This window comes from Thalassophryne amazonica, chromosome 15 (genome assembly GCF_902500255.1).
Source record: "Thalassophryne amazonica chromosome 15, fThaAma1.1, whole genome shotgun sequence".
In the NCBI taxonomy this organism is placed as follows: Eukaryota; Metazoa; Chordata; class Actinopteri; order Batrachoidiformes; family Batrachoididae; genus Thalassophryne; species Thalassophryne amazonica.
Window position 1 is genome coordinate 30,278,263 of NC_047117.1, and position 26,927 is coordinate 30,305,189.

Below are 26,927 nucleotides of genomic sequence, written 5' to 3' on the forward strand. Positions count from 1 at the left end.
CAGGTATTAAACCAGAGGAGCTGATTACTTATGCAACCCATCATTTTGGCTTTTATACTTTTATTTAATTTACATCAAGTTGTAGAGATTTGCATTCAGTGTGAGTTTAAAGAAGATAATTTTTTAATTTTTTATATTGAGAAGCCTGTTTTTTTATTTTTTTTGAAAAGGCATAAACAAATTAAAATGTGTGAAATACCAAGGGGACCTATACCTTTGAAGGGCATCGTATACACTGCATCAACATTGTCAGTTTTATCTTAAAGGTTGATGAAAGTAAATTTCACCACATTTGTAAATTCAGATTCTCCCTGTAATGAAGTGACACAGAGTAGTTTCAGGTGCCTTATGGAAACTATGGGCGGACCAAGTTGCTCTCGGTGTGCAGTTGAGCGCCTTTGTGTGGCAGCACCCTGACATCGGTGTGTGCGAGTGTGTGTGTGAATAGGTGAATGTGATGCATCACTGTAAAGCACTTTGAGCATGAAAGCGCTATATAAATGCATCCATTTACCATTCACCACGTTAGTTTTCATAGAGTTGAAATATTTGTACATACCCTTCATTTTCTTTGGATATGCTCAACATGGGCTAACATTTTTCTTCCTCAGCAAACAGAAAACAGTCAGAAAAAAAAATGTTAGGGTTTATGTCATTTTTAAGGTGTGTAGTTTTAACTTAGTATATATTTGTAACTGAAACCTCTGTATTTTACTTATACATGAAGCATTCTAAATTGAAAACATTTTCCAAACACAAATCTTGCATTTTTACTTTTTTTTTTTTTTTTTCACAGTAAACATGTTTATACTACATTTATTAAACTGGTTTCACTGATTTCCCATAGAATGGGAAGAAGATACAATAATGTGATTAATATTTTATTGTCACTCATACTGGTGTCCTTTAGTTATTAATGTAATAGAATCAAAATGCAATAAATATTGACATGGCAAGACTTAAGTGATTGACTACTCAGTATTTGGATAATAAGTACAATTGCAATTTATTTTTCAATTTTTTTTATTTTTATTTAACTTGGCCATTGCTGGTGAGTGAGATCTTATGTAAAGTGAAAACATTAAGGATAAACAATTAACTGCGAACCATTCACCTGGCTGATGACGCATGCACAGTGAAGGCAGGGCGGACCGATTTTTAGGGGGGGACCGTTCGGTCAGTAACACTGGTTCAGGGCACAATGTAAACAAACCTCGTGAAGTATGGACAAAAAGACAACATCGGGTGGCAGCAGACGTCCACCACAGGTGCTACACCTCCTCTAGATAACCCGCTCAACTTGGGATAATGTATCATCATAATCACCCATGAACTTGCTGGGTCAACACCATCCACATCCTCACTATAGGCATTTTTTACATTTGCTGTGAGACGCTGAAACTCTGCTGGTGTCTTGGTGCATTCTGGGAAACACAGGGGGCCACCAGGGGGATTATGGGAAATGTTAAAGTACTGAGTTTTTGGGTCCATCCCAGATAGTCCCCCTGTGGAATTAATTCCAAGGTAAAATATAACTGTTGACCCTTGGCTTCAAGGATACTCATAGCATTAAAGTCATTGATGAAGCCCCATGTGTTACGAAAATGTAAAAAAAAACCTTTAAAGGCAGCTATGCCATACTCCTAATTTTTTTAATTTTTAATGTGTATTGCAGGATTTTTTTGTAATCTGGTGTTATTTCCACATGCGTACGCTACCAGTCAAATGTTTTGGGAAAGTGTGTTTGAACTTTTGACGGGGAGTGTATGTTTGCCAATTGTTAAAGTTGATCAAGATTGATTTAAATGTATTTCCTTCACAGTTAAACCAAAATGAATAATTTGCACACAGAATTGGAAAATTATTAAGACTGAAAAAATATCACTATTTTAAAATATCGTTATTAAAAATAAAATCTTGTTTCATGCCACAAAATTAAAAATTATTTCACTGATGTCCGTTGTTTGGCACTTCTTTTCATTTTATTCAAGTTTTTTGAAATTTTATGCCAACATTTTGGTAAAGCAACATTTTATAATAGTTTCCAATATACTGCATAAAGAGCTAATACTCCAAACTTGGAATAAACTGTCATATAGAGTTGGGTAAAAAAAAAAAAATCCACAATATCTGAATGCAAAGTAGCATTTATTTTTGAGCAACCAGTGGGTCAACAACAACAACAACAACAACAACAATAACAATAACAATAACAAGTCAAACTTCTTATTCTCAGAAAAATGTTTTTTTTTCAAATGTATCTTGCTATTTAATTCAAGAAACCAATTATCCATCAATTACAAGCTTCATTTTCATATTAAGTAACATGTCTAACCAAAAAGAAGTTGATTTAAAAGTCAAATGATGATGAAAACACAACTCAGCAGAGTGTGGTTTTCATATAAATGGTAGGAGACAACTGAAAATAAATTGTATGATTTTATTAATTAAGATTAATTAAGATTAATTAATTCATATTGCTTGTTGGTGTGCATTTGTAGCTAATCTATATCTGAATTAGTAGTTTTGACTTTTTCTAAAATTTTTAACATATCATACATGCCTTCTTACTCCCATATTCACTTGTAATTTTATCACAAAGTTTTTACTAAAACATGATTCCATTGTGTGCTTTGTTCGAATCCGCAGATAATGTTATTTGCAAAGTGGACACTTTATAAATACCACAGTCTGTGGAGCTGCATCGCCAGCAGCAGTGGAAAAATCGTAGCTTCCAACCCATTGGTCAGAAAGTGGTTACGTAACAGTCATCCTCTTATCCTATTGGTCACTGTAGCTGTCAGTCACCAGCGGCTGAATGGTCGTTCAGCTGCTCAGCATCTGGACTAAACGATGAAGGTTATTATGCCAGACAGAACGATTTCTGCTTAAAAATAAAGAAAGAAGAGCTCGGCTGCTATCATGGTATGTACATAACGGGTTTTATTGGACGTCCGTGATATTTAAGCATGCAGTTTGTGCCGCACGGCGCTATGTGTGTCGGATATTGTACAGTAATTTGTCTCCTCGACCTGTAAATATGAACAGGTGGACATAATCGGCATCCATCTGACGCGTTTTTGGGCAGATAATGGAAGAATGTGTGCGTGGGAATGTAGATATGTCTGATTCCATATTGATGGTGTTTCCTATTTGCAGTACGGATTCGTGAATCACGCCTTGGAGCTCCTTGTTTTAAGGAATTATGGCCCAGAAGTGTGGGAAGACATCAAGTGAGTTTATCACAGTTACAGTGAACACTCAGGCCCGCATCTGTGTCCAACACGGCTGCTTTCCTTCACCAACCCTGACAATCTAACTACCAATCGTTTAAAGTCATCTCAGAGACACTTCACTTTTTTTGTTTTTTGTTTTCCTGGAGTCGTGATTTCAAACATGAAACTAGCGCACCGAGCTCCTAGAGGGCAAACCTCCAGCAACACTAGTTTCCAGTTCCACAAAATTTTGCCTTGGAAAATTTTTCAAGGTCAAAGTCCTGTTAGAAGTGGCTTTTCATAAGCTATTAGATTTGATCAAATGTCAGCAGTATGTATTTAGTTCATGCACTTGAATCAAAAAGTTATTTTTTTGTGGTGTCAGGGTTTTTTTTTTCCAACTTTTTCAGCTTCTGCATTCTTTTTCAGGTAATTTTCACAGAACATTAGTTATCTCTGCTATGCACAATTTGTCATTGCTTTTTGGCACTTGTTTTCTGACTAACTGGAAGATAAACAGGCATAAAAGTGGAACCTCCATCCAATTTTGGTGTTGTAGGTAAATCCATAACAAAAAAATAAGACTGACCGAGGCACTTTTGATTGAGATGTAATGCAAAATGTACACCAAATGGGATTTTCAATATTAAATTCAAATGTCAATAAAATCCACAATCCGGATCAGATCTGGATCAAACATTGTCAGGCAATAGTGAGTCTGCACCTCACTTTCAAATATGATAGTGATTGGGGCATGTCTGATTAAAATAAAATGTAAAATATACATTAAATGGGTTATCAATGTTTACTTTAAATGGTCACAAAATCTATAATCTGGATTAGATCCTGATCAAACTTTGTTAGTCAATAAAGGATATCATCCTACATAATGCTGTCAAATATGAAATAAATTTTATCTGTTTTGTCAGAGTTATGAATTCTTGAAAATTTGTTCAACGTTAAAGTTAGGGATTTGTCCAGTTTTCAAATGGGATTTTCAATGTTAAATTCAAATGTCAACAAAATCCACAATCTGGATCAGATCTGCATCAAACTTTGTCAGGCAATAGTGAGTCTGCACCTCATTTTCAAATATGAGAGTGATTGGGGCATGTCTGACTAAAATATAATGTAAAATATACATTAAATGGGTTATCAGTGTTTACTTTAAATGGCCACAAAATCTATAATCTGGATTAGATCCTGATCAAACTTTTAGTCGATAAAGGACATCATCCTACATAATGCTCTCAAATACTGTATGAAAGAAATTTGATCTGTTTTGACAAAGTTATAAATTCTTGAAAATTCATTCACTGTTAAAGATAGGGATTTGTTCAATTTTCAAAATTTTTCCTGACTTTGACCTTTGGCCCATGACCTTGAAAATTAAATCACTATCAATACCTATCAGGATATGAATCTTCAGTTTAAAAAAAAAATCATAATGATATATGAAAAATTTTGGGCTCCAGGCTGTTCAAAAACAAACAGACAAACAAACACACAGGGGTGAAAACATAACCTCTGCCGACTTCATTGGCAAAGGTAATGAGTTTAAGGCTCATAATTAGGCTGTTTCTTCCCTAAAATTCCATGTTCATTGATTATGTATTGTTTACTGTGTTGTAAATTATATTTGCACTGCTAATTGTTTTCTGCTATGTTGAAGTTCCAAATGGAAACTAATATTCCTTGAACTGAAAGGGAGAATGATCCCTACATCAGTGTTAGATGTTCGTGTGTGTCACCTGGAATATGGGTGACACCTGCTGTGAGAGGGATCGATGGGTTCGCTCGCACGGTGCACACTCTGTCTTTCAGCCACTGGTGTGCGCAAATACATGTAGCAACAGTTGTACGAGGCAGCTACGATTTTACACGTTTTACACACGCTTCACACTATGTGTGAAGGGGCCCTTAGTGGTGGACTCATATTCTGCAACTACTATGAAACAAATCATTTCCCTCCTGCAATTTTATTTAAAAAATGAGGCATGTTGTTTTCACTATTCAAATTTTATTGGGAGAGATTTTATCTTCAAAAAGACACCAGTGCAGTGATGTCACAGCAGCGCAAAAGATTCAGAGACAGCTATAATGATAAATTATTGTCCACTTATTAAAGTTTGTTAAAGTTGTGTCTAAGTGATCATGATCAAAATTAATATGCAACATACTGCACCATGAGTGAATCATTATTTTGAATGGTTGGATTCAAAACTACTCGTGGGCTCAACATTGTTACCTAGCATTGTCACTTGATGCATTTGGGGTCTTTATTGAAGTTGGAAAACATATAAATTATGTTAAATCTAAAATGTCAAAGATCATTGCCATTTTGTATAAAGCACAAGACTTCCTCCCCTAACACTCATTAGTTACTTTATATCATTCATTACTTGTTCCATACATGACCTACTGTATTCAAATTTGGGGAAGCACCTACAAAACTATCGCAAAGCCTATATTTTTACTTAAAAAAAAAAGCTACAAGAATTATTAGTAAGAAACCTTATTGTGAACCAACTAATCCTTTGTCTGTTTGCATATTTTGAAATTTTGGGACTTGATTGATTACATCCTAATACAAATTATGTTCAAAGTGAAAAACAGACTTCTGCCACAACACGTCCAGGACCTGTTTAGAATGAGGGACTCCAGTTATAATTTACAAGGAACATTATTATTTTAGAAATCAACGATTCGAACTACTGTAAAAAGTCATTGTATTTCTGTTAAAGGTGTAAATATTTGGAATAACTGCCCGAATAACATGAAATCACTCAGTAGTTTGGTTGGTTTTAAAAGGCTCTATAAAAATTATTTGATTAGTTGCGATAGCATGTCGAATTAGTGCACTGCTGCTTGCATGTTTGTGTGTTTTTTTTTGTTTTTTGTTTTTTTTTTTAATTCTACATCATGGATCAATGTATACAAGGTCTGTGAGAAAACTATCCGACCTTTTTATTTTTTTCAAAAACTATATGGATTTGAATCATGTGCGCTTGCATCAGACAAGCTTGAACCTTCGTGCGCATGTGTGAGTTTTTTCACGCCTGTCGGTTGCGTCATTCGCCTGTGGGCAGGCTTTGAGTGAGCACTGGTCCAGCCCCCTCCTTGGATTTTTATTGTCAGTGAAATGGCTGAGAGGCTGCCGCTTTGCTCCATGAAATTTTTTTCAGAAACTGTTAGAGACAGCCAGTTGGAAACCATTCGAAAGATTCAGATGGATTTCGGTGAAGATTCTGTTGGCGTCACATGGATTAAGGAGTGTTAAAACCTTTTTAAAGATGGCCCACAGTGGCGGAGGGCATGCGTCGCACCGAGCGGCCATCGACAGGCTGGAACGACCAGATCATTTCTAAACTGAACGCTGTGTTTTGCACTTTTGCAGCACATTCCACTGTTACAGGAGATTTTGTAATGAAAGACGTGCGGAGGATTTTGCAACGCGCTCAACAAAAAAAACGTTCAACAAAAAAACACCTCCGTGTTGGAAACCATTTGTAAGATTCAGACGGCTTTCGGTGGCTTTTCAATCGAGTGAGTATCCGAGAAATTGTTTAACAGCTGGGCATGTTCCAACTTGTCCTGTGAGACTTCCAACACGGAGGTGTTGTTTGTCCTGCGCCATGAGCGGCTGCCTCCCGACGCGCGAATCTGTCCGCACTTCTTTCATTACAAAATCTCCTTTAACAGTGGAATGTGCCGATAAAGTGCTCATCCCGACCTCTTCTGAAACTTCTCTGCTAGTCACACGACGTCCTGCATCAACAGAGCCTTAAATTTGGAAGTGATCTGCTCGTTCCAGCCTGTCGATGGCCGCTCGGGGCGCGGTGCGCCCTCCGCCACCGTGGGCCGTTTTAATCCAGTTTTAATGGTCCTTAATCCGTGTGATACCGACAGAATCTTCACCGAAATCCATCTGAATTTTTCGAATGGTTTCCAACTGGCTGTCTCTAACAGTTTCTGAAAAAAATTTCATGGAGCAAAGCGGCAGTCTCTCAGCCATTTCACTGACAATAAAAATCCGACGAGGGGGTGGACCAGTGCTCTCTCAAAGCCTGCTCACAGGCGAATGATGCAACCGACAGGTGTGAAAAAACTCACGCATGCGCACGAAGGTTCAAGCTTGGCTGATGCAATCACACGTGATTCAAACCATATAGTTTTTGAAAAAAAAATAAAAATGTCGGATTACTTTTCTAACAGACCTCGTACTTTGTATTAGTTATGATGGGTATATGTATAATTTTATTATACATAGTATAATTGTATTTTAGGTTAAAGGGGTAGATGTTTACAAGCTTTTGCTTCTGCCTACACCCTTTCGGGGGCATGGGTGCATTGTTGGATTATTTTCTTTCTTCTTTGTAAGTTTTTGTTGTTCTGGACCTGTGTGGCCAAATAAATTCATTTCGTTCATTCATTTTTTCTGTTATTCCACTGCTTGATCACACCCAAATACCTCAATTATGTTTCAGAAATGTTTCTTTTTCCTGCTGTTCTTCTGGTGCTATGATAAGGACACATTTCAGGCTTCATGTGTATGCTTGAAAATCCACAATGTGTATTGTAATCACCATTTGTTGTTTAAATGTGGGCATGTACAGGGCAGGATATGTGGCAGAGACACTTGCGCACAGTTTTGAAATAGTGTGTGATTTATAAAGAGAACTTGCTTGCAGGTATGAACAGTTTTATGCCTGATTATTATTATTTTATTTTATTTCATTTTTTTGCACAAAAATGAATGAATCCTATGTTATGTTACTAAATAAATGAGGCCATGATGTTCCATGTGGTCTTGAGCAAATACTAATCAGGACCTACTCTGATTCACTTTGAAGATCTGATGGGATCAGGTGTGCTCAGAATGGCACAGCTGTTGCTAATGTTGCTAATGTAAAAAAGTGATTGATTGATTGATAATGTGCCAAATAATAAATTACTAAATTAATCCTGTAGTCTGTTTGGTGACAAAAATGTCAATCACAGTTTCCTAAAGCCCAAAGCAGTGTCTTCCCATTCTTGTCTTTTGTAAAGTCCAAACCCCAAAAACATTCCACATAGATTAGTATGAAACAATAAAAGAATGGAAACTAGTCAAAGAATGCCAATTCTTCTGGAAGATCATTTAAACAATTAGTTCATTATTCATGTAGTTGATTCTTATTTTTTATGATTTTCCTGTACATGTGCTGTTTTTCTCTGGTACCCTGGCTTCCTTCCATACAGCACTACATATAACATACAGATTAGGCTAACTGGTGACCCTCAAATCGACCAGAGCTCCTGTTGGTTGTTACAGTAAATCAGGAAAGTATTCACTGTGCTTCACTTTTCCCACATTTTGTTACAGCCTTATTCCCAAATGGAGTAAATTAATTTTTTCCCCTCAGAGTTCTATTCACAACACCCCATAATGAGGACATAAATTTTTTTTGCAAATTTATAAAAAAAATCCCCCCCCCCAAACTAAGAAATCACTTCTACATAAGTATTCACAACATTTGCTCAATACTTTGTTGATGCACCTTTGGCAGCAATTACAGCCTTAAGTCTTAAATATGAGGCTACAAGCTTGGTGCACCTATCTTTGGGCTGTTTTGCACATTCCTCTTTGCTGCACCTCTTAAACTCCATCAGGTTGGATGGGGAGTGTTGGTGCACAGCCATTTTCAGATCTCTCCAGAGATGTTCAATCAGATTCAGGTCTGGGCTCTGGCTGGACCACTCAAGGACATTCACAGAGGTGTCCTGAAGCCACTGATATTGATATCTTGGCTGTGTGCTTAAAGATAAACCGTTGCCCCAGTCTGAGGTCAAGAGCGCTCTGGAGCAGGTTTTCATCCAGGATGTCTCTGTACATTGCTGCATTCATCTTTCCCTCAATCCTGATTGTCTCCTAGTTCCTGCTGCTGAAACATATCCCCACAGCATGATGCTGACACCACCATGCTTCACTGTAGGGATGGTGTCTGGTTTCCTCCAAAAGAGATGCCTGGCATTCACATCAAAGATTTCAATCTTTGTCTCATCAGACTACAGAATTTTGTTTCTCATGGTCTGAAAGTCTGTCAGGTGCCTTTTGGCAAACTCCAGGTGGGCTGCCATGTGCCTTTTAGTAAGGAGTGGTTTTCGTCTGGCCACTCTACCATACAGGCCTTACTGGTGGATTGCTGCACAGATGATTGTCCTTAAGGAAGGTTCTCCTCTCTCCACAGAGGAATGCTAGTGCTCTGACAGAGTGACCACCGGGTTGTTGGTCACCTCCCTGAGTAAGGCCCTTCCCCCTGATTGGTCAGTTTAGATGGGCGGTCAGCTCAAGGAAGAGTCCTGGTGGATCCGAACTTCTTCCTATTTATGGATGATGGAGGCCACTGCACTCACTGGGACATTCAAAGCAGCAGAAATGTTTCTGTACCCCTTCCCCAGATTTGTTCCTTGAGACAATCCTGTCTCGGAGGTCTACAGACAGTTCCTTTGACTTCATGCTTGGTTTGTGCTCTGACATGCACTGTCAACTGTGGGACCTTAAATGTAGACTGGTGTGTGCCTTTCCAAATCATGTCCAATCACTGAATTCACTCCAAGTGGACTCCAATTAATCTGTAGAAGCATCTCAAGGGTGATCAGTGTAAACAGGATGCAAATGAGCTCAATTTTAGCTTCATGGCAAAGGGTGTGATTAGATATGTAAATGTGATTTCCTAGTTGTTTTTTTTAAATAAATTTGCAAAAATAAAAATAAAACCCTTTTCCATATTTTCATTGTTGGGGTATTGTGTGTAGAATTTTGAGGGAAACCTTTTCTTTTTCAAACATTTTGGAATAAGGCTGTAATGTAACATGGTGGAAAAAGTGAAGCGCTGGAATATTTACAGGTGCACTGTAGTCCAGTGATTGACAGGTAAACAGACTATAGTTCTCCGTCACATTTCATCTTGAGAACAGTCCTTCAAAGCACTTAATAAAGATGCTTTACATCCATCCATAATCTCACTCATGATACTCTGGTTAAAAATTCAAAGTTTGTTTTCTTGTTTTAAAACTGGGCTTGGTCAGACACAGGTGGTGCCCACAGCCCTGAACAGGATACAGATACTACAAGGATAGTTTAATGTTCAGTAAATTGACAAATTAATTACTCAGTAGTTTCTGTTTTAATTGATTGTTTTTATGTTGACTAAGTGATTGTTTCAGCTTTTCTGTTGCTTGAAGTTCCTGCAACATTTTATGAGCGTGTAGAAATGTTTGGCTCAAATTATTGTAAGTTTATTTATCTTCTGCTGTATGATCTGGCCCAGACCTGACCCAGACAAAAAACAAAAACAAAAAAAAACAGCAGCAGCTGCCTTGTGTAAATGTTTCCACAGTGGTCATTCCTCAACCTCTAAAAAACTGGGCGCTCTGCAATCTCTGCAAATGTAACTCATCATTATTTAATGCACTATTTAACAGCATAGTTGTGTTTTCACATTCTGATGAGCTTAGTAATTAAAAAAAAAAATTCCTTGTTTTCTTTGCAAATCTGTTCAGAGTTTGCTGTGTTGTATCAGCTGGTATTTAATTATGATTAAAATTGGAGCATTTGTTAGTCTTCAAAACCATTTTTGGTTCCACACTCAAACTTGAATGTTTTTAGGTTTTCCCCTGTAATTCGCACAGCAAAGAGCGTAAAATTAATGGAATCAGTCAGTCCGTGAGCCAGCGGGTCAGTAGAATTTCCATAAATAACTATGTAAAAATTTAATGAATGTCCAGCTCTGAAATTTTGGATTCTGATAGATATAGGTGAGGACAAGTGAATCTCATCTTTAGGGCCGTATTGGCATTTTTCTTTAACATTCACAATGACCATAACATAAAGTAAACACAGGCAGGCCTATTGTAATATTCTGGCATCCACTAAAGCCACTGTTGTTTGTATCATAATTACATCATATGTGTGTGAATAGCCCATTGCCATTGTACTCTGAACAGGGTAGCATGGTGAATAGGATGCTTACCTCCCAGCAGGAAGGTTGTGTTCAATTCCATCAATTCCCTGTTGGTTTCTGTTTAGGCATCTGGAAAGCATTCAGAGCGCTTCACGTTTTCCACATTTCATGTTACAGCCTTATTCCAAAATGTAATCAATTAAATTTTTCCCCTTAAACTTATACTCAGAATACCCCATAATGAGTGACAACATGAAACAAATTTTTTTTTTCATTTTTGCAAATTTATTAAAAATATAAAACTAAGGAATCACGTGTACATAAGTATTCACACCCTTTGCTCAGTACTTTGTTGATGCACCTTTTGCAGCAATTCAAGTCTTAAGTCTTCTTGAATATGATGCCACAAACTTGGTGTACCTATCTTTGGGCAGTTTTGCCCATTTCTCTTTGCAGTACCTCTTAAACTCCATCAGGTTGGATGAGGTGTATCAGTGCACAGCCATTTTCAGGTCTCTCCAGAGATGTTCAATCAGATTCAGGTCTGGGCTCTGGCTGGGCCACTCAAGGACATTCACAGAGTTGTCCTGAAGCCACTCCTTTGATATCTAGGATGTGTGCTTAGGATCATTGTCCTGCTGAAAGATGAACCGTCACCCCAGTTTGAGGTCAAGAGCGCTCTGGAGCAGATTTTCATCCAGGATGTTTCTGTACATTGCTGCATTCATCTTTCCCTCAATCCTGACTAGTCTCTCAGTTCCTGCCGCTGGAAAACATTCCCACAGCATGATGCTGCCACCACCATGCTTCACCATAGGGATGGTGCCTGATTTCCTCCAAACATGATGCCTGACATTCATGCCTAAGAGTTCAATCTCTATCTCATCAGACCAGGGAATTTTGTTTCTCATGGTCTGAGAATCCTTCAGGTGCTTTTTGGCAAACTCCAGGTGGTGTCATGTGCCTTTTACTAAGGAGTGGCATCCGTCTGGCCACTCTACCATGAAGGCCTGATTGGTGGATTGCTGCAGAAATGGTTGTCCTGCTAAACGTTTGTGCTCTCTCCACAGAGGAATACTGGAGCTTTGGCAGAATTACCATTGGGTTCTTGGTCACCTCCCTGACTAAGGCCCGTCTCCCCGATCGCTCAGTTTAGATGGGCTGCTAGCACTGAGAAGTGTCCTGGTGGATCCGAACGTTTTCCATTTACAGATGATAGAGGCCACTGTGCTCATTGGGACCTTCAAAGCAGCAGAAATGTTTCTGTACCCTTCCCCAGATTTGTGCCTCAAGACAATATTGTGTTGGAGTTCTACACACAATTAGTTTGACCTCTTGCTTGGTTTGTGCTCTGACGCGCACTGTCAACTGTGGGACCTTATATAATGTAGACAGGTGTGTGCCTTTCCAAATCATGTTCAGTCAACTGAATTTACCTCAGGTGAACTCCAATTAAGCTGTAGAAACATCTCGAGGATGATCAGTGGAAACAAGACGCACCTGGACTCAATTTTGAGCTTCATGGCAAAGGCTGTGCATACTTATGTACATGTGATTTGTTAGTTTTTTATTTTTAATGAATTTACCTTTTCCCCATCTCTCCCTGGGTTTCATATCACTATTGGGAGACATCATGGTCTGTAGGTTAAACCAATGGACTTGATATTAAAGAATCCTTAGGTTGAGTCCTTGTCAAAGAGGAAAATCACAAAGGTCCCCTGAGCAAGCCATAATATTATCTGCAAACATCACAGCTCCTGGAGACTCTTGTCTGATGTCGTCTGTCAACCTCTCCATCACCAAACAAAAAAGGGTACATATCCGATCCTTGATCTAATCCCACCTCCACCTTGAATGCATCTGTTATTCCTACCCTCACGTACTTCTCTGCCACTCCAGGCTTCCTCAGACAATATCACAACTCTTCTCTTGGCACCCTGTCATAAGCTTTCTCTAAATCTATGAACACACAGTGCAACTCCTTGTCTATACTTCTCCATCAGCACTCTCAGTGAAAACATTGCATCTGTAAGCTCTTTCTTGGCATGAAACCATATTGCTGCTCACAGATCGTTGCCTCTTGTCAATACATAGCTTCCACTACTCTTTGCCATAACATAATGCAGTGGCTGATCAACTTTATGCCTCTGTATTTAAGGGAACTCTGCACAGCCTTATTCTTAAAAATCAGAACAGTGCACCTCAGCTCCACTCCTCAGGGATTGTCTGCCATCTGCCCTTCCACGTTCTTCTCCTTGATACCATATCTACCCATTACTTGCTCATTACCTCACACGCCTTCAGCAACATGAACCATTGAATTCCACTCCAGTCACCACTTGTTCATCTTTGGATCCGCTCTCTACCACCTCATCTAACTCACTCCACTAATCTTCTTTCTCCTTCATTGCACAACCAATCTGTGGGGTATATGCAATGATGACATTCATCATTATGCTTTCACGTCCAACTTCACACTCATCACCCTGTCAGACATTTGCTTCACCTCCATCACACTTCTTCATGTCCTCTTCCTTTAGAATGAACCAGCACCATTTCCACACCACGATTCAACAGTTTGAACAAACCTCTAATGCTCCTGGACTGACTTCTCTTCCATTTGGTCTCTTCTACATAAAATACAGTATATCCACTTTTCTCCCCTCTGTAATATCAGCTAATTCTCTTCCTTTACCAGTCATACACCCAACATTCAAATGCCCATCTCTCACTTCCACACTTCTAAACTTCCACTTCTCAAGCTACCTTTGGACACGTTCACTGCCTCTTCTTCTTCTTCTTCTTCACCCCTGATTTTTGAAAACTGAAGCTGACTGACTAGTGGCTGGAGCCAAAAACGATTCTTCTCATGCCAATTATGCAGCTGCACACTCATGCAACAATCATGTTAACTTTATCATTTGTGTTAAAGTCCTTGTGTGTGACTAAAACAATAAAAAAGAAGCTCCTCTATCAGGATGTTTGTGCACCATGTTGTCTTCAAAATATGGATTTGAACTGTGTCTGCTGTGAACTTTTGATACTCCATGTGCTTCTTATGCTGTGAGCTGCTATTCAGTGCTGCTGGAACCTTAATTTCCCTGCGGGAGTCTTCCCAGGGGATTAATAAGGTTCTAATCTCTAATCTAATCTAATTGCATTACTGTCCTAACAGGCGGGAGGCTCAACTTGATATTGAGGGTCAGTTCCTGGTTCGACTCATATATGAAGATGGAAAAACATACGACCTTGTTGCTGCTGCAAGTAAAGTTCTCAGTAAGTGACTTTTTTTTAATTAAGTAAATTTTTATTTTGCCATGCCTTAAGGTGCCTTGATGCTAGCACGCTTGCAATCTAGCATGCCAGTGAGTAAACTTGTTGTAAACTGTACTTGAGCTGTGGGGAGCCGCATGCAAGTGCGTAAAGAAAATTTTTAAATGTTCAAAATTTCTGGCACGCATTGATTTTGTGAACTAGATGTGAACATTGTACAAACTATTTGAAAACACTGTCACTGCGAGCCAGTGCGTCTCACTGCAGCAGCGCATCTGAACGAGATGTTACATCTATAATAAACATAATGTTACAGATCTAACACATAAGAAGGAATGACAATGCAACTGTTTTACCAAGCCACACACTCATTTTCAATCGCCTAGTCCAATTAAGGTCACAGGGGGCTGGAGCCTATCCCAGCAATCATAGAGCGTGAGGCAGGGTACACCCTGGACAGGATGTACCCTGTTGCAGGGCCACATATAGACAAACACGGGGAGAACATGCAAACTCCACACAGAAAGGCCACAGGTGGGAATCAAACCCATGACCTTCTCGCTGTAAGGCAACAGCGCTAACCACTAAGCCACCGTGCCACCCTTTACCAAGCCATTACAATATAAATATTATAAATAATTACTTTTGAGATGATTCCAAATGCGTTCTCCAAAACACGACGTTAGGGCTGTTCATATTATGTAGTGAAAAAAATAAAAGTTGTGAGAGACTACGGGCCACATGTTGTTTTTGTTCCACTTTGGGGTTTTATAGGTGCAGACCAAATTTGAACTCAATCAGATAAGATTTATAGGTCCTCCAGAGTGACACATTTTCCTCTCCCTCCACTGGCAAGGCATCGTCACCCTAATGGGAGAAGACTCTGAAGCCATTATTTTCTTTTACTTTTTTCCTTTACATGTGATGGCTTCTAATCGCAAAAAGTGGTGGTTGATTGATCACCCAGAGGAGAACATTACTGGAATTACTGGATTACTACATTGCTTGTTTGGGGAAAATCGTTGCTTTGTGGGGGACCCCTAAACAATGTCCGATTACAATTAAATTTTGGCGCAGATCTTTTGTTTTATTAATGGAACAAGAACAACATGTGGCCCAGATGATTTTGTAACATTTGACAATTTGAAGAGGTCTACACGATGTGCATGAGAGAAGCCGCAGCTGCAGATAATTTCTCTGTGATTCTGGGAGCCATGAGAGATGATTTCATCAGCCAGTGTCTGAGAGCAAAAGTGTCATCAGCTATGAAATGATTATTTTACATAACGTGGCGTCAAATGAGACAAAGCGTGACATCCAGCGAGACAAAGCGGGTTGCATTGGTGAATTGCGCAGCAGTGCGGGGATAAAATTTGTGCAAGTGTCAAGGTGGCTTTAATGATATGGGTCCAGTGATTTTGACAGAACAATCACATTCTAAGATGAACAAGAAATACACCAATAAATATGAAGCTTAATAGCAGTTACACCTTGTCAAAAAGAAAAGAAAAAACAATGATAAGAAAGTATTTTCTGTATTTCAGAGATGAATGCGGGAGACATCTTGCAGCTGTTTGGGAAGATGTTTTTTGAATTTTGCCAGGAGTCAGGTTATGACACTATCCTGCGAGTGTTAGGCTCGAATGTTCGTGAATTTCTGCAGGTAGGTTCTCTCCTCTTCACATGCTGAATAGCTGTCTGATAATGATTGTTGAAAGCAGGTGTGAATTTTTAATGCTAAGTATATAACTCAACATCATTTTTAATTAATTATTAATTAATAATTATCTGTATATGATTCAATTATTTTTTCATTTTCAGAATTTGGATGCTCTGCATGACCACCTGGGCACCATCTATCCCGGGATGAGGGCTCCCTCATTCCGCTGCACCGACGCAGAGAAGGGGAACAATCTGATTCTTCACTACTACTCGGAGAGGGAAGGCCTGGAAGACATTGTGATTGGCATCATTAAAACTGTGGCTCAACAAATCCACGGGACAGAGATAGATATGAAGGTCTGCTCCGTGCCGTGCGCTCTGAACTCACCCTCTCTAAGTGGTTCATTCGCTGATGATAAATTGCCATGAATTAATTGATGCATCGTTGCATGGCGTATTTATGCCCCTATCGAGCTTCATGTCTAATGTGATGATGAAAGATTAGAAAGATTTTGAATGTCTGACTGCAAGCAGAGCAGCACTATGACTTCTGCAGTTCCACAACATGTTTTTTGGCAAATGTCTGGAAGTCAGAATATTTTTAGATCTGTAGATCCTCAGTCTCAGAGACGTCTGGAGCATCTTCTACACACCCACAACCCCCACCCCACTTTTAATTTATGTTTGTGTGACTCTTTATCTTGTCTGTTCACTGATTATTAAACATGAACAGAAATCCCTATTTTTTACTTTTGCTAATGTAACCAGTCCAAATGATCATAATTGTAAAAACTCATTAAGTGTCACTGACATTTTTATGTGCATGTTGACATGCAGCCCCCAAATCAGGGCTTATAGTCGACAAACCTCTGACATTCCAGACGTCTTTCTGTACCATTGCCAGATCTCCCTTTTCATTTCATAAGCAATGCTCACACCTAATCATATTGTACAGACAGAATATTTTTCAGTAACAGTGTCTACAGAAAGAGCAGAAAATGGCAGACGCTCCAAATGTGACACCCAGTTTCTGGAAATATTAAGCACTGTTGCCACAGCAACAGTGTGCAGATACAGCAGCTTGACGTCAGCATGCCTTATGCCTATTAACTCTCTGAATAATGTCATTGCACACTTAATTCTTACGCCTTAATTCTATAATAACAGGCTTGACGTTAAAACGATTGCTTTTATTTGAGTACAAGACTTAAAGGCAGACTTCATATTGTGTAAAATGTATTTATATCTACCTTTTACAGTTAATTATGATTTAGGTTTTATTTTAAACATCTCCAAAGTCCCACAACTCTCTGACTTAACACAAAGAATTTTTATTGTAATAGCAAAAATTTAGGCCTCTAGCAGCTTTTTAAAGGCAAAGCAGGAAAATTCATTTGTATAACACCATTCACACACAAGGGAAATCAAAGCCCTGATCATAAAATTAAATAAAAACATTAAAATTTAAACATTACATTAAACTACTACTAAAGGCACGAAAGCAACATTAAACCGTTATTAACATAGAATATTATGGCAGTAAAGCTGCATGTAAAAGTCAATAAAAACCATTAAAACACGCAAATTAAGGGATAAATAGTATTAAAAGAAGCTGTGTGTTGCATTTATGGGAAAGCTGCAGTGTTAGTGTAGCTAGTGTTTTCAGCCCTGATTTAAAGGAGATGACAGTTTGAGGAGATCTCAGGTATTTGGGGAGGTTGTTCCACAGGTGAGGAGCATAGAAACAGAATGCTGATTTTCAGCTTGCTTGCTTTAATCCTGAGGACACTGAATCTCAGATGATCTGAGGAGACCCAGTGCTTCATAACTAATACGTAGCTCTGAGATAGGTGTATTTAGGCCCAAGACTATTCATTGCTTTGCAGAAAAGGAACAAGATTTTAAACTCTATCCTTGGACACACAGGAATTGATTTAGGACACGTGTGATTGGGGCCATTTTCCCCTAAGGTCTCTGTATTCTTGACAAACTGCAGCTGCCTGCTTGACTTTTTGCTCAGACCAGTGAAAATAACATTTCAGTAATCTAACCTACTGAAAATGCACACAAAATTTGTTGTGGTGTGTGTGTGTGTGTGTGTCTTGTTTCGACAGAAGTGTTTTTGTTCTTGCCATAATTTTGAGGTAATACAGTAACAGGTTGATTTTGTAATAGTCTTTATGTGATTGTTGAAATAGAGGTCCAAGTGTGTAACTACATCAATATTTCTGGGTGAGCACTGATCTTTGATCTTTTATATTTGGGACCAAATGCAATTAATTAAATTTTTTCTGAATTTTGGTTGGAGAAAATTCTGCCGCATCCACTTATTGATTTTGTGAAAGGACTGTAGTCACATGATGTCACTGTAAAATAGAATTATGTGTCAGCAGCATATGTATGGCCAGAGATGATGTAGTATTCCTAATTTTGGGGTGGGGTGGAGGGGAGGGGGGCATGTGGATATTGATTAAAAGTGGTGTAACAATTGACCCTTGAGGACCGCTGCGTCTAATCTTTGCCCACTCTGATTCTTGATTTCCAATTGAGACTAAACAATATCTTTCTTGTAAGTAAGATCTGAACCAATTTGTCAGTTTCAGAGAGTCTCACCCTCCTCTTTAGTCTGTGGAGCAGTATGTTTGGCTCAACTGCATGGAATACATCACTAAGATCCAAAACTGAATTTTTTTATGCATTATTGTTTAGGTGTATGCCATTTAAGATTTTAATAAGTGCCATTTCAGTGTTTCAGAATTCACACTGAAAAACAATGAGATTGGTTCAATTCAGGAAAGCACAAATTTGCTGAAAACAACCCTTTTAATGATTTTTTTTTTTTTTTACTAAGAATGGCAGGTTTGATACGGACCTACAGTGAATCCGGAAAGTATTCACTTTTTCCTTTTGTTATTCCAAAATGGAGTAAATTAATTTTCCCCTCAAAATTCTACTCGCAACACCCCATAATGACAACAAATTTTGGACGGGGAATTTTTGCAAATTTATTAAAAATAAAAAATTAGAAATCACGTGTACGTAGGTATTCACACTTTTTCCTCAAGACTTTGTTGATGCACCTTTGGCAGCAATTACAGCCTCAAGTCTTCTTGATTATGATGCCACAAGCTTGGTGCACCTATCGTTGGGCAGTTTTCCCCATTACTTTTTGCAGCACCTCTCAAGCTCCATCAGGTTGGATGTAGAGCATCGGTGCACAGCCATTTTCAAAGCCCTCCAGAGATGTTCAATCAGATTCAGGTCTGGGTTCTGGCTGGTCCACTCAAGGAAATTCACAGAATTTTCCTGAAGCTCCTTTGATATCTTGGCTGTGTGCTTAGGGTCATTGTCCTGCTGAAAGATGAACCCTCACCTCAGTCTGAGATGAAGAGCGCTCTGGAGCAGGTTTTCATCCAGGATGTCTCTTTACATTGCTGCATTAATCCTTCCATGCTTCACTGTAAGGATGGTGTCTGGTTTCCTCCAAACATGACGCCCAGCATTCACGCCAAAGAGTTCAATTTTTGTCTCATCAGACCAGAGAATATTTTTTTCTCATGGTCTGAGGGTCATTCAGGTGCCTTTTGACAAATTCCAGGTGGGCTGCCATGTGCCTTTTATTAAGGAGTGGCTTCAGTCTGGTCACTCTAGAATGTTGCTATTGTTATCCTTTCGGCTGCTCCCATATCTTACGGGTTGCCACAGCGAATACAGCCAGGCCTAGAGTGCCTTAATTGAGAGAGTGGCGTCAACTCAGAACATGGTGCCATTTTGGTTCCAACTGCACTGAACTACTGAATGAACCTTTTATGTTTTCAACATTTTTTAAAATGATTTAACCACATACAGCAACACATCCAGGTACAGGAGCTATCAAAATGAATATAAAAATCATTAAGCTGTCAAATTTACATAAATTTGCAATTCATGATGATTTATTTAATTAATTTAAAGCCTGATTTATGCAGCTGCACAGCTGTCATTCTGTGTCATGCAATGACGTGCGTGACAGTTTTAAAGTTCTCCGTCTCTGGATTATGCTTTATTCTGGACTAATTTGACCCTCAACAAGCTTTACTTTCTACAGTCATCACCTCCAAATCAAAGGTAAGCTGTACAATTTCCTCTTTTTCCGACTTCGTGCTGTAAATGTGTGGACTTTTCTCATTTATTTGTAATCAGCGTGCGCACTGCAAAAACTATTAAAATATGACAGGAGATGGAGTGAAAGCAGAAAAGCATCAAATCACAGCCTTTTGTGTCTGATTTAACAGGTGCATGTCGGGCTTCAGGTGCCATTCTGAACATGGTTTGAAAAAATAAACGGTCTGGCTTTTAATTACAGAAATGGCTCCAGTCCCACTTTCCTCAAATCGGCGAGTATCAGCAGTGAACTTTAATTTGTACTTCTGTTACTGTGCACGTCCAGACTGCTCGGGGTTTTACTGGAAATACATTGCAATCGAACGGGACATTTTATCCGATGCGAGTGAAAATCTGTTGTACAAAATCCATTATACACAGTGTTTATTACATGGAAAACAATGCAAAAGCATTGGGACTTTTTTGCTTGGTGACTGCGAATATCTGGTTTATACGATGACGGTTTTACTATACATGGGACTGAACAATAAATTTACTTATCAAAACTTTGATGGTTGGCTTCCATCCCACATGGCTGACTTTATTTTCTCAAATGCTTCTTCTGTTCGAATCTGAAGGGCATCTATACATATTGAAGCCCTTGTTGTGTCTATTTGTGCCTCCAAATGCACAACAACCAGCAAATAAATAAATAAAATAACTGGATTTTCATGCAGACAGATTAACAGCCAGTGCTACATTGGAACCAAGATGGCACCATGAGTCACGTGACTGTTTTATTTCGACTCATCTTGTCTCCACTCTCTCATTTAAGGCACATTAGCCAGAACCACATTGGTATTTGATTATACGCCGGATGTCCTTCCTAACACAACTCCAGTTTTACCTGGAGAAACACACACAGCCCCCGGTGCCCTGAAAAGGCCTCCCATCCAAGTACTAACCAGGCCCCGCATTGCTTAGCTTCTGAGATCTAACGGGATCAGGCTTACCCAGAGCAGACTAGCTGCCTGGCCACTCTACCATACAGACCTGATTAGTGGGTTGCTGCAGAGATGGTTGTACTTCTCCCCGGCTTGCTCATTTTAGATGGGTGGCCAGCTCTAGGAAGAGTCTTGGTGGATCCGAACGTCATCCATTTATGGATGAGTGGTCATTGGGACCTTCAAAGCAGAAGAAATATTTCTGTACCTTTCCCTAGATTTGTACCTCAAGATAATCTTGTCTTGGAGGTCTACAGACAATTCCTTTGATTTCATGCTTGGTTTGTGTTCCGACATGTGCTGTCACCTGTAGGACCTTATATGTAGACAAGTGTGTGCCTTTCCAATTCATGTCCAATCAACTGAATTTATCCCAGGTGGATTCCAGTTAAGCTGTAGAAACTTCTCAAGGAGGACCAGTGGAAACAGAAAGCACCCGTGCTCAATTTTGAGTTTCAAGGCAAAGGCTGTGAATACTTATGTAGTCGTACATGTGATTTCTTAGTTTTTTTAATTTGCAAAAATGTCAAAATAACGTTTTCCACATTGTCATTCTGCGGTATTGTGTGTAGAATTTGATGAATGAATGAATTTCATCCATTTTGGAATAGGGCTGTCACATAACTAGGGATGGGTATCGAGAACCGGTTCTTTTCGGGTATCGTTAAGAAATGATTTGATCCACTGACATCAATAAGCTTTTTGCTTAATGATTCTGTAATCGGTCCTTCAGAGTGGTCGTTGTTTTTGGGGGTGTTTGTCAGGAAAATGATAATCTCTCTACATTGATTACAGACCCTGCAGCGGGTCCGTAATCAACTTTTCTGCAGTGCGGCTTTGCTTTGAACCTTGAACCAATCGAAGTAGTGATTCGCAGATTGAGGCAGTGCCTCGATCTATTGCTTCGTTTATTGTTTCTTTCCTTCGCTTAATTTTCCCCTGCTAAAACCCTAAAGAGCATACATCTGTGAGTATTATTTACCTTTTTTTATGTTAAACCGACCTGTTATGGTCTTCTGAAACAGTTGATAGATGTATTTTATAACTTAAAAACTGGAGCGGTGCTAACGCGTTAGTATGTCTATGGCATTTTCAATGTTAAAAGTTAGCATTAAGCAGTTGCAGCTATCATCACGTTCGGGTGCATTTGTTTTCAAATTGCAATATTTTTTTAAATTTATTTTTGTTTATATATTAATAATCTAATGATTATTATATACAATATATACTTATTATATACAATTTTAGAGAAAGAGACAAAAAGAACCTGAATAGAAACACAACAGAAAATATAAATCCAACTTACAATGAACATACATACATAAATAAATAAATACATACGTACAGAAAAAAATGTGTTTCCTGTGAACACCTAGTGACTCTTACACCTCCATTTCATCCCTGTCTTATTTAAGTTTAATGACAGTTTGGTTCGGTCAAACCATATTTTCAATTTGTTCATTTCTGCCCAGCTCTCCACAATTTCTCTTATACTCACTGCTGGTAAGCATTGAAAGCCGAGATAGCCATGTCCCAACTTGTCCCCTGGCACTCCGAAACGGAGGTGTTCCTTTGTCTTGCTCGATCAGCGAATCGGTCCTGACGCGCGAAGCCTCCGCACGGCTTTCCATGACAAAATCTCTTGTTAAAAGTGAAATCTGCCGGAAAATGGCTGATGTCCAGCTCTTGTGATAACCAGAGAAATTGCTCACGACGGTCCCAGCTCCACACAGCCATCCGTTTAGAAATGATGTGGTGTTTTCTGCCTCTCAATGGCGGCTCGGAGCGCGGCGCGCCGTGTGCCATTGTGGGGCGTCCTTAAAGCTGTAGTAACCGTCCTTATTCTCTGTGAAGCCCGTAAAATTTTCACCGAAAGCCAGATAAATTTTTCGAATGGTTTCCAGCTGCTTGTCTCTAACAGTTTCTGAAAAAATTCTGATGGAAAAAAAGCCCAAATCATTCCGCCATTTCCTCGCAATGAAACAACGACGAGAGGGGTGGAGCAGTGCTCATTCAAAGCCTGCCCACAGGCGAATGACGCAACCGACAGGCGTGGAAAAACTCACACATGCGCATGAAGGTTCAAGCTTGGCTGACGTAAAAACATACGAATCAAATCCATATGGTTTTTGAAAAAAATAAAAAGGTATGATACTTTTCTCACAGACCTTGTATGTCAATTGTGAGTCACTTTTCTGCGGATTAAAGTTACTAACTGGGACTCCTGTCTTGTTGCGAGAAAGAAACGAGAATCGTCCTCTGTTCTGTTCACACAGCTCCAAACATTGCGCGGCTCTCTGCCGAGTCAAGTTAGAACAATCCATTTGGAATGAATAACTTCAAAGCAAAACACCGTTTTTTTTAAAATTATTTTTAATTTATGTCCAGAGATCAAGGATACAGTGACCAATTTCATATTTATTTACTTTAAGACTCAATGAAATACATAGAAAACCTGTAAAGCCTACTTTTAATACAAAATTCACAAGGTATCGATAAGGGAATCGATAAGGAATAGGATCGATAAGCAGAATCGATAATGGCATCGATATCGATAAAATCTTATCAGTACCCATCCCTACACATAACAGTGAAGCACAAAACAGTGTCACAAAAAGTGAAGCACTGTGAATACTTTCTGGATGCACTGTATTGTTCCTCATTACTGAGCCATTCAGATGAGAAAAGAGGTTTAATGACTACAGTTGACAGAGCCTCTAGAAAATGCCCTGATTGGAAGGGTGGAATGGGGTATTCTTTGGTTACAAACTTTATTATCTGCTTTTAAGACTCTTTGCTGAAAAGATGTTTCCTTTAAATGGTTAATTAACAAGATCTCATTGTTGCCGTAATCTGCAACAATGTGGAACAGTTTAACTTGTTTCTGACTTATTTCTTTAAAATAATCATCAGAATTGTAAACAGGGTCTTAACTGAATCTGTTATGTAGATGATCCAGCCAAAAAATGAGGACTGTGACCACATCAAGTTCCTGATTGAAGAGAAGGAGTCAGAGGAAGAGGCGCTCTACGAGGACCTGGATGGCTTTGAGGAGAACGGCACCCAGGAGACACGGATCAGCCCGTACACTTTTTGCAAGGCCTTCCCGTTCCACCTTATGTTTGACAAGGACCTGACGTTGACACAGTGCGGGAACGCCATTTATCGTGTCTTGCCGCAGGTGTGGATTTGCATCCAGAGACAATGTCTGATTTCTCTGAAAATATAATTTCCTTAACTCATGTCTTCATCATGCTTTGCTGAATGATGTCACAGAAACTTGTTTTAGTCTCAAATGATTGACTGTGTTACATCATATGACCACACAGAATACTACACAAATTAATTTTCTCTGACAGGTGACTCAGATCCACCCATCACATTTTGCAAGGCCTTCAACTCGTGTTTGACAATGACGTGAAATATGTAAAATCATGTCAGTGAAATATATATTTTTTTATGTATTTTTATTTCAGCTCCAGCCTGGAAGCTGCATCCTCCCTTCAGTTTTTTCCTTGGTCCGTCCTCACATTGACTTCAGTTTTCATGGGATTCTTTCACACATCAACACTGTCTTTGTCCTGAGAAGCAAGGTAAGTATGACATTCTCCACTTAAGGCTGAAGAGAAGTACTGTATGCCTGTGATCAAAGGGTCATAGGTTCAATTAAATCTTCATAAAAATTTTCTCCTGGGATGCAGTTCAGTGCTCTGAGAGCACGCCAAAACTGAAGTCCTTATTTTAGTCACAGGTTCCATGCAGAGAAATTGACAGGAAAATTGAACAGGAATCTCCCATAGAGTTGTATATAGTGAAGGTAACGTAAGGCCGCCCTGCCGACATGGGGGCGGGCAAAAAGGACGCGAAGCACCCAGAAGCACTCCCATACAGCATGCATGTTGAGTGAATGAGGAAGTACCAAGGCCAATTACTAGAGTGGGCTTACACGGGCAGTAAATGCCGTACCTACCCGTTTTTGGTTCACTTTTTATTTAAAATAATATTATTAAGTTACAATAAAGAGTTTAATTTCTTACCTTCCTGGCAGAAATAGCGGGGCTTCAGGATAATAACACCCGGGTATAACACTGACATGGAAACACTCGATCATTGCTAAACACAGCAGAGTGCATCATGCAATGTAAATAAATCCATGGATAAATTCTGATGTCATTGTCCCAAGATCATAATAACATGAAATTTCCAATTTAGCGCAGAATAATGCTCACTGCACACTTTGGAGTTGACCGTGGGATTAAAGAGAGTGAATGCAAACATGCATTTAAGTAAAATCCACACAGAGTACAACACGTTGGTTGCAGTATCCTCACTGAGTAAATGCTAATCCCTGGTTTCCAGTGGTTGCAACAGTCGATTCAGGCACATAAATGCGACATTTCGGGTGATATTTTCCGTCTGAAAACGCGACAGCATGATCACACCGTGTCACTTGTAGCATTGAAGTGTGTGGCTTTTTGCCCTGTTTGGTAATGGCAGCGCATGCTCCTTGATGGCACACGGCCAGGCATGCATGGGTGCAATTTGGTTGGGGATAGGGGGACATGTCCCCCCCCCACCTTTTCAACTGGGAGGACAGAATATGGCATGTCCCCCCCCACCTTCTGACATATATCTGTGTACTTGAAACATGCTATGCCAGTCTTATATGCAAACCATGTCAGTCTTATGTGCAAAACCATGTCAGAATAGTATCTTTGTTTCTGCAAGTTTGTATTTTAGCAGCATTGACTTGTTTACAACACCTGTTTCTTGTTTGTCACATTCGGAATTTTCTGGGACTGCATTTGCCCAGATTTGAAACCAAAAATAGTATCAATGGACCATATGCTAATTTACTAAATTCTGAAAGTTAGAAAAGGAAATCAGAAAAACTATCTGGGACCTCAGAAAGCCCATCTGCCATTATTGCTTGATCTCCAAAATCAGTCTATGCAAGCGAAATTATGTTCAGTATGAGTGTTGTCATTAGTGCCACTTCGAAAATTAAATTCATGATAAGTAATTTATCCTAAACTTATGATCTGTTGTTTCTTCAAACTTATGCAAAAACAAATCTTGAGAATAAAAATACAGTATACGATAGTTAATAATTATTAAGAGCCTGGTTTTTTCATATTTATGAACAATTTACCATATTGCAGTTGTTTTTTTTGTTTTTGTTTTTTAATGAAAACTCAACCTATCATTCTTTTTGAGTTCTACACATGTGGTGATACCTTATTTACACCAGGATGTTAATAAAATCAATGCTGGCTATTCTCAGAATAAAGTACTTATATCCACAGTTTCAGATTGCATAAGTCAAATGGTGTCCACTTTATGGTCTTATCAAAACATTAAAATTACTGTTCTGGATGCTCAGAGTGCATCTGAGCTTATCTAGAAACCGTTGGCTGCTGGGGGCCTAAAGCGGCCCTCAGACCCCCGGCCTATGGGCTTTGGCCCTGCGGGCCTCGCACTTTGTCCCCCAATTTCTAGTTCTAAATTGCGCCCTTGCAGGCGTGGCGTTGCCCTCTCACTTTGCTATATCCAACTCTATGGAATCTCCTAATTCTGAACTTCCCTTCGCGTAATGAGAACATGCTGGCATCCTCGCTTATATTGGGTAAGTAGAACATAAGAAATTGGGTTGGAAACCAGCAACTCTATTTTTCTCCACATAATCTGTGAGCATACAAACATAATGTTTATTTTTGATGCCCATTAACGTAAAAGTTTAATCA

At 39.1% G+C, this 26,927-nt stretch overlaps 1 protein-coding gene across 1 annotated transcript in view; it reads left to right on the top strand.

Annotated features, from left to right (window-relative positions):
• Window positions 1–2,784: 2,784 nt before the first annotated feature.
• Window positions 2,785–26,927, top strand: part of gucy1b1 (guanylate cyclase 1 soluble subunit beta 1) — a 77,484-nt gene continuing 53,341 nt past the window's right edge. The window contains exons 1-7 of the mRNA XM_034187693.1: window positions 2,785–2,925; window positions 3,160–3,233; window positions 14,337–14,437; window positions 15,979–16,097; window positions 16,256–16,453; window positions 24,134–24,364; window positions 24,660–24,776. Coding sequence (XP_034043584.1) covers window positions 2,923–2,925; window positions 3,160–3,233; window positions 14,337–14,437; window positions 15,979–16,097; window positions 16,256–16,453; window positions 24,134–24,364; window positions 24,660–24,776 — 843 coding nt within the window. The 5' untranslated portion in view covers window positions 2,785–2,922. The remainder of the gene's footprint in view (window positions 2,926–3,159; window positions 3,234–14,336; window positions 14,438–15,978; window positions 16,098–16,255; window positions 16,454–24,133; window positions 24,365–24,659; window positions 24,777–26,927) is intronic.